Below are 11,946 nucleotides of genomic sequence, written 5' to 3' on the forward strand. Positions count from 1 at the left end.
CCTGGTGTTTACTTTTCTTTCTCTGACTTCGAAGTGAGAGAGTTATGTGAAATCTTGCTATGAAATGGAAAGGGTTTTTTCTAGCACACAACAAATATGAAAAGTGCTGATATTTCACACTATATTAGAATTATAAATAGATAATGAAGTTAATTTTTGTATTGGAGTCTGGAAACAAATATTTGAATACAATGAAAACACAATACACTAGCCAATGCTATTTCCACACATTATCATTTATGCGCTAAAAATCTGCATGTCTGTACCAATGTTATGGTCATTTCAATTGGAAATGTGTTGTCTGTAAAGGCAGTGTGCTACCACACGATGGATACTCCACATTACGCCGCTCCACTCTGCAACACTCTCCTTCAGTCTATGCCCTTTGATTCAGAGACATGCCCCTCGACTTTGACATGCCACTCTATGCCACTCCAATCTAAGCCACTCAACACCATTTGACCCTCTTAACTCTACCCACCCCACTCTTTACTAATCTATTTCAGTCAACTCTATCTCACTTCACTACAGTCTACCCCACTAGGGTCTACCCAACTTTACCCCTCTCCACTCCTGGCCAATCCACCCCAACCTGCCTCATTCCACTACAATCTACATCACTACAATCTACTCCAATCCACTCAACCACAATCTACACCAGTCCAGTCTGCCTATCTACCCTACTGCAATCTACCTCACTGCAATCCTCTCAATGTTTTCCACTCTACTACAATCTACCCCACTCCACTCTCCCACAATCTTGCACTCCAGTCTACTCCACAGCAAACTACCCCACCCCATGCCTTCCCCGCTCTGGTCTTCTCAAGTCTACCCCAACTCCACTTCACCCCAACTCCACTCGCTCTTCTCAAGACTACCCCAACTCCACTCCAATGTACCCCACCCCTTTCTGCCCCGCTCCAATCTACCCCTTTCCAATACACCAGTCTACCCCGCTCAACTCCAGTCTACCCCACCCCACTCTAGCCCACTTCACACCCATGTACCCCAATCTACTCCAGTCTACTACAATCTACCCCACTCCGCCCCAATCTACCCCACTCCGCCCCAATCTACCCCACTTACTCCAATCTACCCCACTTACTCCAATCTACCCCACTTACTCCAATCTACCCCACTTACTCCAATTACACTGCTGTGCAACTTCTTCTACTCTTAGAGCTGAGATTTCCATGAGTCTTATAGTCTGAATTCAGCACCTGAGCATAATAGGACAGAATGTATGAAGCTCTGTGGTAATACTGAATAAGCAGCTACCTATGTTATGCCATCTATTAATGTAATAACTGCACTTTCACAATTGCTTTATTAACCTTCCTGCTTTCTCAAATTTGCTTGAAAATGCCTGATTTTTCTTCTTTTTTTTCAATATTTTCTAGGGGGGGGTAACCCCCCCAAACCCCCCTTTTGGGGTTCGGGCTCGCTCGCTGCGCTCGCTCGCTACGGTGCTGTATGCTAATTCGTTTGCGCCCCACCACTTTAAAATCTCACCCACCGCCCCTGGTGGCGGGAAAGAAGCAAGCCAGGTTAGGTTTCTTTCCCTAAAGCGTGCACCATTTTTAACCCGCTTTACAAGAAGAGAAGCGGGGAAGAACTCAGCCAGCCGTCCAGCACCTTCACGATCGTTCTGCGGGGAAGGCTACACCCCCGGCGCCGCCTCCGCTCCTCTGGCAGGCTCGGCCTCGGGCTGGTGTTGCGTAAAGCGCCACAGAAGCGGCGCAGACGGTGCTGGAAGCTTCGAGCTTCTGGTGCCTTCCAGACCGCTCGGGCAGGAGGGCGGCGTCTGGAGCTTTCCAGATGCCGCTGCAGTGTGTATAAAGCGGGAGGCGCAGCGCTGCCCTGCAGTTCTGAGCGGACACCGCGAAGGGATCGGAGCTTCTCAGAAGCAGCCAGTCGGCAGCCTCCGGAAAATCTTCATTGAGGTACAAATATCCCGGCCTTTTTCTTGGCAACCAAGGGTCTTTCAAGCCGAAGTCCACGGGAGCCTCTTCACTGCGAGCCTGAGGTGGGCAGAGGGTACCGGACGATTGTTCTAGAAGCGATCAAGGGACACCACAGAGCAGGCGGGCAACTAGAGCCAAATTTCGGGGGGGGCTGAAAAAGTTTCGGGGGGGGGGCTAAGTCTTCCAGCCATAGGCAGAGTGGCTGTAAGAAGGGGTGAAAACACAACAAAAGCCTCATTAACGAGTAAATGGTCTTTTAAAGACCCGTGAAGTACTCTGGTGCGGCTGTAATTAGGCGGACGCCAGCCCGCGAGGCTGTCTCAGCCGGGCTGTCACACACGACGGGGGGGGCTGAAGCCCGATGAGCCCAATGGGTGTTGCGCGCCTGCCACAGAGGGACAGCGCGTCTATCTGCTTGAAGGTGAGGAGCGGGCGCCAACTTCCCAATTCTGGTAAATGGGGTGACTTGTTGGGGTCTATGGTTCGGATATAGGGTCAATTTGTGATGTGCGCAAAATGAGAGGGGTCATTGAGGATTCGGCAGTGATTATTGCTCAATAAAATAAGCTGAATTTATCCCGGTGTAATTTGTCGACCCCGGGACACATTCAGCAGCGGCTGCACGCTGTCTCTTTTCCGTTCACAGCTGGGCTGTGGGGAGTTTGTTAATTTCACTCCCAGCGGGACAACATACAAAGCACTGAATTAAATGGCCATCAACTCTTTATTCGACCATCATTCTAACACGGGAGTTATGTAGAGTTTACTTTCTAGGTGCTAATGCAATGGCAGGGAAACAAAGGCACACAGTTATCACTTGGCAAGTACTTGAGAGAAACTGGTACTTGGCAGCTGGTTTTTGATTTTGTTCAACCCCTGTATGTAAGAGGGATGCATACACTGCAAGGACTTCAGATGTATCTGTATTAATAATAAATCGCATTAATAACGACTTTATCTCTTATAGCGCTAGGCATCCCAGTGTAGGGTGTCGGAGTATTTTAAATCGCACACGTCACAGAGACATTAAATCATACTGGTGTGTAAATCAATGCATGTAAAAAACGACTATTACATTATGCTTTTAATGACCCCGCCCCCTTTTAATTGCTAAACAGTGATCCCTCCCCCATCCTCCTGTATGGGTCCAGCACGGATTATGTTTGTCTTTCCTCTAGTGGTTTGAAGTGGCTTTATTCTCCACCGAATTCATCATATAGGCGTCTTAATGACTCACAAGACCGCCAGTATACGCTAAACGGTTTCCAGAGTAACCTTGACTTCGCATAGATATGTAGTGCAGTGTGAGGCCCTGCTTTGTTACCTTTTGTGTAATTGGTATGTTTTGCTGCTGGTGGGTACCCCGTCAGAACTTGATCTACAGGTCTTAGTGGTGCTAAAGACGATGCGCGGGTGGCCCGCAGATGGCGCCAGAGTCCATTAATTTCCTGCATGGGCAGCGAACCCGGAAACTGTTGAGAGCCCAGTACGAGGGTGTCGCGCTAAAAGGGAGGTACCATGCAATAGCCGAAACAGCGGGACATTGCTGCTCCATAAACGCAGCTGTAGCGTACTGTTAGCAAATAGGACCTAGTTGGAGACCTAGTTGGAGGTTCTTGCTGCAACACTGTCTGATCTTGAGACCAACTTTGTAGCAAAGACCACGTGTCAACGATCATTAAGTATACTGATGTTGAAATGTTCTCCCTCTTTTCCAGATGCCCGAGGAGAACAAGAAAGAGCTGGCAATGGAGGAGGAGGTGGAGACGTTTGCCTTTCAGGCTGAAATCGCTCAGTTGATGTCCTTGATCATCAACACTTTCTATTCCAACAAAGAGATCTTCCTGCGGGAACTTATTTCCAACTCGTCCGATGTATGTCTCGCTTACTTACTAAACTTGTGGCTATTTTTGGTTATGTTTATGGTCTTACAGTTAAGTTGACCTTATTCCCTTGTTTCCAGGCACTGGATAAAATTCGCTACGAAAGCTTGACGGATCCAAGCAAGTTGGATTCTGGAAAAGACTTGAAGATTGAGCTTATTCCAAACAAACAAGAGCGCACTCTAACAATTATAGATACGGGCATTGGTATGACCAAAGCTGACCTCATCAATAATCTGGGTACCATCGCCAAATCCGGAACCAAGGCTTTCATGGAGGCGTTGCAGGCAGGCGCAGATATCTCCATGATTGGTCAGTTCGGCGTCGGGTTCTATTCGGCATATCTGGTGGCAGAGAAGGTATGCGTGGTCACAAAGCACAACGACGATGAGCAGTATGCTTGGGAGTCGTCGGCCGGAGGATCATTCACTGTCCGAACTGACACCGGTATGTACCAGGGCTCATGTGACAGGAAAGCAGGTTTATCTGCCAGTCTCCTTATGCCAATTTTGCTTATCAGCTTTTGGACCTCGCCTACTGTTTGATCAAAGGTCTCTTGGGAGACATACTAAACTTGTACAAGCCCATTGCTTACCATACATTGGCTTGATCTCATATGCTTGTACGCTTGTGCGCCTCCTTCACGATCATTTTATCTTTACTATCTTTTAGATTGGCAGACTTGTATTCTTTCACTGCTCATATTTGGCTAACAATTTTTTTCATTCAGCACTCCATGAGAGCATCCCCCCCCCCCGTACCTGCTACTGCGTTTCTCTCTTCTTCATAGCTTGCCTGTAAAAGCACAAAAGCAAGTATAAATCTTTGCCTTGATAAAAACTATTGGCAAAGCCAATGGGTATCAAAGTGTAGACCTGTTGGCTTTACCAATGTTTATTTTGCTTTCTGTTTTAGCAGTTTAGAGGAGGGTTTGAAGGTGAAGTCTGAGTAGATTCAACATCAAAAGCAGGCCTGCAGCCCAAAAAGTGACCTGTGACCCTAACGTATATGGAAAATTACTAGTGTCTAGGTGTTGTAGTCTAGGACTGTTCGTTCTGCATTATAGGCTATTTTTTTTTTTTTTTAAACTAGGACACGTTTCATCACAAGCTGCTTGTCAATATACTTAATTCTCCAGGAAGACTTGAAACGAAAGTGGTATCTTAGTACTTATAAGTTATTTAGCAAGTATTTGAACCTGACAAAATAAAGTGCTGATTATGCGTACCACTTGCAATTCTCAGCGTATCTTAGTACTTGGCATAAGTTATTTAGCAAGTATTTGAACCTGACAAAATAAAGTGCAGATTATGCGTACCACTTGCCATTCTCAGAATGATCATAACGGTGTCTAGGCTTAGAGTCAACGTTTTGAACTGTTAATCAGCATGGCCTTCGAGTGGTGGGTTACATGCACTTGTTTTCTTTTTGACCAATGTTTAATGTGCTATTTTCCCTGTATTTTAAGGTGAACCTCTTGGTCGTGGTACCAGAGTTATCCTTCACCTAAAGGAAGATCAAACTGAATACTTGGAAGAAAGGCGAATCAAAGAGATAGTGAAGAAACATTCCCAGTTCATTGGTTATCCAATCACACTTTTTGTAAGTAAATCCTAACATTTCGTAACTGAGACAAACGCTTAGATTTGTTCTGCTACATGTGCAGGAATAATGTTGGGAACCATTTCTAAGAACACATAGCGATTTTAAAAAAACTTCAGTGTATTCCAGTGGAATACAGCCGTTTTGTTGTATTCACTACCATTCCAGTTACATTCTTGAAAATGAATTTTGTAAAACTAGCTTTCCATTATCGGCTCCTTTCCTCCCAGCTCGATAGCTGCGAGGCACATTAGAAATATATTTTGCATGAAGATTTGTCATATTAAAGGAATGCTTTTAAATCCAGCAAGACTGGTGTGAACGTGTCAATATGCAATTTTAAGAAGTGTTCTCTGCCTTAAGCAGACAATAGTATTGTGTGATATTGTACGTTTGTAGCCGTAGGTGAAAAAAAAGTATTCCCACAATCCTCCCCTGCGAATCCTCTTACTATCCTTTCTACAATTTACTTGTAAGAATACGGTTCCAAAGAAACAAGTGTAATGCCAGTCACTCTACTTCCTTGATAGGTAGAGAAGGAGCGTGATAAAGAGATAAGTGATGATGAAGCGGAAGAAGAAAAGGAAGAAACTAAAGACGAGAAGGAGGAGAAGCCAGAAGATAAACCAGAGATAGAGGATGTTGGGTCTGACGAAGAAGAGGATGAAAAGAAGGCTGGTAGCAAAAAGAAGACAAAAAAGATTAAGGAAAAATATATCGACCAGGAAGAACTCAACAAAACCAAGCCTATTTGGACAAGAAACCCAGATGATATTAGTAACGAGGAGTACGGTGAATTTTACAAAAGTCTCACCAACGACTGGGAAGATCATTTGGCAGTGAAGGTAAACATACCATGAGTGTAATAAGCCACTACAGGATTTTGTGTTAATTGCTATATACATAAATATATATAGTAACTTGTTGTCTTACCACCAAGACAACTTACAGTTTATAATCTAGTGTTTTTTATAAGTTGTTATCCTGGAGGCTCACTGTTTCAGAGCACTCTCACATAGATATAATGCGATAAGATGGTTCTTGTATAGAAAATTAACAAACTAATGTTAATTTATGATACCTTGGAAAATGTGGTCTTATATCATCCTGAATATAGGTGCGGGATTTTAATAGTCGGAAAGCAGGGTCTTAACACAAGTGAGTTCGGAAACACCATTGAGTTCAGAAACACTTCTGTAGATGCCATTTCTTTGTTTCATTGTAGTCAGTTAATTCCAGCATTATCATGGCACTTAAAAGGGCTCCATTAAATAACATAACTGCCAGGCTTGCCCCCAGGCATATCCCAACCTTCAATGCGATCGCATTCTCGCATCATCCACATTCAGCTTCCCACAGCATGCCCACATCTCATGCACAATCGGTCACACCCTTCAAGTGTATACATTATTCCCTTTCCTTATGCACAGGACCACAGTCACGTCAAGTGATGTCATTGAGGGGTGTGAGTTTATATACGTTTTTCCTTTATAGTTTCTGACGTTTGTCCATCGTTGAAGGAAATAGGAAGTTGTAGTGACATGAATGGGTTGTTTTCACACTGGTTCAAGTGTGAATGCTTAAAGATGTTACAATACGTGTCAAGTTGAGGTGTGTGCTGGGACTAGCCTAGTAGTAATCTATACACTTTAAGGTGAAGCCATAACAGAAGATATGGAGCTGCTGTGATAGTGTCTTATAATAAACACCTTACCCACCTACCCTTCTGTGTGAAAACCCTGCCCTCTACCTACAAGAGTGTTATTTGGGCTGTGAATCCTACATTTGAAGCGCGGTTAGTCAGGCTATGGGTTGTTTGTTGCTCTGTTTGATAGTTGCAGTCTGGAAGTGGTCTTGAAGATCATTTGCAGCTGGTTTGAAATGGGCCTATTACCATGCACTACTTGTTTTGGCTGTCTACCGCTGGGCCCGGCAGTGTGCCTGTGTTTGTGGGAGTCTAATTAGAAGACTGTGATGGGAGTGAGACCACTGTGGGCTGGGGTTGGAGTCGGACTATTTTTAATCATGTTTTAGTAGAATTGCATGCGGGCAAGAATGAATTTATTAAGTGGATTGAGAAGGTTTAGTAATGAAAGCACATATTATTTTTCTCTAATGAAACATATTTTTTTTTGTACTTTCTTGCAGCACTTCTCTGTAGAAGGCCAACTTGAATTCAGAGCTCTGCTTTTTACCCCAAGGCGTGCTCCTTTTGACCTATTTGAGAACCGCAAAAAGAAGAATAATATAAAGTTGTATGTGCGCAGAGTGTTCATTATGGACAATTGTGAGGAGCTCATACCTGAATACTTAAGTAAGTGTTGAGTATGATTTTTTTGCTTATTAAAAACCATTTTAAACCCTAAACATTCTTATTCATTGCATTTTGTAAAGTTTTTCTGGCGTTATAATTAAAGCCATCATTTATACATTTTCGTGCACACTATGTGTATTGTGGCCCTTAAGTGGCCCTTAATCCTGAGTCGAAAGCCATGTTGATTTATTTATTAAATACATTTATTTCCAACTCCTGTTTTCTATGTATTCGATACTACATCAGGAAATTAAAGGCCCTAATTATTTTTACATAGTGTCGTATTGCCTGCTTGCAGTACTTTTTTCTCTACCTCAGTGCTGGTACTGTAAGTCTACGTTTTGCTTTGCTTCAGAGGTGCACGATTTTCTAATCGTGTTTAGTGATTTTTTTTTTTGATTTTTTTTTTTTTATAATTTGGTAATATTTCAATCGTGTTTCTGAACCCCTCTTCTTGTTCGTTGACAGACTTCATGCGAGGCATTGTAGACTCCGAGGACCTTCCTCTTAACATTTCTCGTGAGATGTTGCAGCAGAGCAAGATTCTTAAAGTGATCCGAAAGAATATAGTCAAAAAGTGTTTGGAACTGTTTACTGAGCTCTCAGAGGATAAAGACAACTACAAAAAGTTCTACGAGCAGTTTTCCAAAAACCTTAAGGTAAGAGACCAATATATAAAAGGTAGCAGCAGCAAACATAAACATTACACTACAGTACTTAGCTGTTAATGGACTTCAAATTTAAACTAAAGGTGTGTTTTCGATATCTGGTCACAGTCATATGGGCTTTAGTTACGTCGGTTGCCTTGTCTAGTGCTGTTATTTGCTGCAAATTCTCTACAGCCCTTTATCCCACTGCCAATTGTATTAACTAAAGGGGTCAGCAGGAAATACTGTGACTTATCTGTTTTGTCAAGTTTCCCAGGACTTATGTGGGCTTGTGTTTTTTCCTGATAAGTCTCCCCTCTCTAAACTGTTCAAGTTATGTTGATGTCCTTAGTAAATTAAGACAAAAAAATAAGTCGCGGCACTAAAGAGACTAAAAGGCATATTGGGGGAAAAACATCACAATCTATTGCATCATATCCAGCTTGTATCCATTATTTACATTACATTGTGTTTTACAACAAGGGAATTAGAAAAACAAAATGCCCATCCTACCTACTTGTGCAAATAATAGTGGATAACAGGGTGTATGGATTGGAGTTTAAGGTTTTATGGCTTGCTGTATTTGGAACTTTGACTTTGCACCCACTGATGATTTAGTGTATGAAAATCTGTATACTTTGATTGGCTATTCTTTTACCATGGACTTGTACATTTGTTTAAAATGTAGAGTAGAAGAGGGTAACACGAGGGCAACTGAGTTGTCAAGTGAAAACCAATAAATTGATTATATGTTCCCGATGCACATTTCCCATTAATGGACTCAAGCTATTTTTCCAGAATTCCCATTTGTGTAGTTTGTGTTTTTAATTTTTGTATGGTTTGTCTGCTTTATCTTATACATACTTTTACAGCTTGGAATTCATGAAGATTCACAGAATCGCAAAAAACTTTCAGAACTGCTCCGCTTTCACACATCTGCCTCTGGTGATGAAATGGTGTCTCTAGCGGATTATGTTTCACGAGTGAAGGAAAACCAGAAGCACATTTATTATATCACTGGTATGTCGCAAAAATACAAACAAATTATTTTTGTTATTAACTTGCGGTAAATAACAATAGAATCCTGAAAGACGTGTTTTGTTTCTACAGGTGAAACCCGCGATCAGGTGTCTCACTCTGCCTTTGTTGAGAGACTGCGAAAGCATGGATTGGAGGTCATTTACATGACTGAACCCATTGATGAATACTGCGTACAGCAGCTTAAAGAATTTGATGGGAAAACTCTTGTGTCCGTTACTAAAGAGGGGTTAGAGCTTCCTGAAGACGAAGAAGAAAAAAAGAAGCAAGAGGAGAAAAAAGCAAAGTATGAAAGCCTTTGTAAAGTAATGAAAGATATCCTTGACAAGAAAGTTGAAAAGGTATGTAGTTAAGTGTGTTTGTATATTGAGACTTGCTATCATTGCTGTTGAGAGGCTGTAAAGGTCTCTAGGATTTACTGAATGTGACAAATCTCCCCATTGCGAGTTTTCAGGGAATATTGTGGATTTTGCAGCTTATCTTAAAAATCTGAATGTTCTTGTAAATACTGGTTCTTCCTACCAGCCCCTCCCCAAAATTCCTTGCCCCCTCGTTAAATATCGTTAGGTTTAACCTGCTGATTATCTCAAAATTCGTAATTCCGGTAACAACCATTAGAATTTATCGGCCTACTGGTACTAAGGGTTTAACCGTTTGCATATTTTTAACAAAGGGGTATTTTTTTTAAAGGTGTGGTATCACACTTCGATTCAGATGTGGCTTTGCAGTCCTTCATTTTTGGGAATTTAGATTATATTGTTTTGGCCCTTCATTTTGGCTGATGTAAATGTATGTCCTTAAACGTTTTGGATCCTACTGGGATTTTATTCTAACGTCTAAATATGCGGTTAAGAAGTATTGTAAAGATTTGCTTGACCACTAGCAAGTCATTTTCTTTTTGCATTGCTTTGAAGTAGCTTTACCATGTTAATTTCTTAGAGTGCACGACTTGTAAAAGTTTCAGCACAAAGTACTTGTGTCAGATTTACATAATTATATATCTCTTCAATATCCTTTTGATCTTATTTATAGGTAGTTGTATCAAACCGTTTGGTTGAATCCCCATGTTGCATCGTGACGAGCACTTACGGATGGACAGCCAACATGGAAAGAATCATGAAGGCACAGGCGCTGAGAGACAACTCTACAATGGGTTATATGGCAGCGAAAAAACACCTGGAAATCAACCCTGAGCATTCCATCATTGAGACTCTACGACAGAAAGCAGAGGCAGATAAAAATGACAAATCAGTCAAGGATCTTGTTATTCTGCTGTACGAGACCGCACTCTTGTCATCGGGCTTTTCACTTGAGGATCCACAAACTCATGCCAACCGAATCTACAGGATGATTAAACTTGGATTAGGTAATTAAAAATGAATTTCCTATTATCGTAAAGTAATGCTGTATTGCAGAAGATGCATTTTGCAAACGTTTAAGCTAGATGTTTCCTTTCTTTTTTTAGCCAATGTTTTATTTTTAAAGGTGAATGTTAGATTCTTAAAGGGCTGGGGGCGTGGTCTTTCTACTTCATTACTGCATGGTATTGCAGTGTTTAATATTACCAAGGGGCTACCAGTTGCTTGGCACACATGAACGTTGAACAGGCATTACCATGAGAATTTTCCGTCACCCAAACGTTCTACCCAAGCCAAAGGAACACAACACACATGGGCTATGGTGACAGTTCTCACAGTGCTCTCTAGAATGTTTAATGTTTTAAGAATGCGGATATTGTGTTGGAGCAGGTGGTTTAGAAAACTCATAAGTCGATTAAATACACTAACAACTCTACTTTTTTCACAGGTATTGATGAAGATGATGTTCCTATGGAAGATGCTACCCAGGAAACAGAGGAGATCCCTCCTTTAGAAGGAGATGATGAAGATTCTTCTCGCATGGAGGAAGTGGACTAATATTGAATTGTCCAAAATCTGGGGACTTCACATATGGCATGTTTTTGATGATAAAAGATTGCGTCACAGTTAAACAATTCCACTTCTGTGAAGACTGGGATGTTTCACATAGCGTGAATTACACGTTTATTTATATTCTCCTGTGTAGATAATGGATATTTGTAAAAATTGTTAATATTCAGCTGGTCTGTCTTATTCCCTCCCCCCCCCCAACACAATAAATGTACAGCAGCAATAGAATCACTCCAGTTACTCTAGTTTAATGTATTGCGTTGGCATGGCTCTCGTAAATAAAAAAAAATATATTTTTATATGGCCTACTTTGTGACTAATTTGTATATTTAATAAGACTTTAGCTATTTAATCTATAAAGCACTCCGTTTAGCCAATGCAGCAACGTCAATCTCATTGTAGCAATTGAATCCAGATCAAAGTCTCCTAGATGAAATGGTGGAGTGATTTTGTTTTTTTTAAATTTGTGTTTTTTACACATTGTGTTAAACATGGCAGTTCGTTAAGCAGCCACTTCGCATTTAAAGAAGTGGATAACGCCCCTCTCACACCGCTACCCAGGAGACCTGT

The 11,946-nt window shown here is 41.7% G+C and overlaps 1 protein-coding gene across 2 annotated transcripts; it reads left to right on the forward strand.

Annotated features, from left to right (window-relative positions):
• The first annotated feature begins 1,727 nt into the window (after positions 1–1,727).
• On the forward strand, positions 1,728–11,673 carry LOC146798972 (heat shock protein HSP 90-alpha-like). Of its 2 annotated transcripts, none has more exons than XM_085626344.1 (11): positions 1,728–1,943; positions 3,683–3,838; positions 3,928–4,294; positions 5,316–5,449; positions 5,980–6,294; positions 7,598–7,763; positions 8,232–8,422; positions 9,283–9,430; positions 9,521–9,789; positions 10,481–10,814; positions 11,255–11,673. In XM_085626344.1, exons 2-11 carry the CDS (start codon positions 3,683–3,685, stop codon positions 11,362–11,364), a joined length of 2,190 nt encoding a protein of 729 aa, XP_085482470.1. In that variant the 5' UTR covers positions 1,728–1,943; the 3' UTR covers positions 11,365–11,673. The 2 variants fall into 2 exon arrangements, with proteins under 2 accessions (XP_085482470.1, XP_085482469.1); XM_085626343.1 differs by having other exon boundaries at positions 1,865–2,026.
• Positions 11,674–11,946: the final 273 nt, after the last annotated feature.

The sequence above is a fragment of the Triturus cristatus genome, chromosome 9 (assembly GCF_964204655.1).
Source record: "Triturus cristatus chromosome 9, aTriCri1.1, whole genome shotgun sequence".
NCBI classification, from domain to species: domain Eukaryota; kingdom Metazoa; phylum Chordata; class Amphibia; order Caudata; family Salamandridae; genus Triturus; species Triturus cristatus.

Excerpts from the sequence above, each read along its gene's own strand:
- LOC146798972 (XM_085626344.1), top strand. The coding sequence starts at position 3,683 with ATGCCCGAGGAGAACAAGAAAGAGCTGGCAATGGAGGAGGAGGTGGAG. Across the intron at positions 5,450-5,979 it reads GTTATCCAATCACACTTTTT|GTAGAGAAGGAGCGTGATAA; the intron begins GTAAGTAAATCC and ends CTTCCTTGATAG. Across the intron at positions 8,423-9,282 it reads AGTTTTCCAAAAACCTTAAG|CTTGGAATTCATGAAGATTC; the intron begins GTAAGAGACCAA and ends ATACTTTTACAG.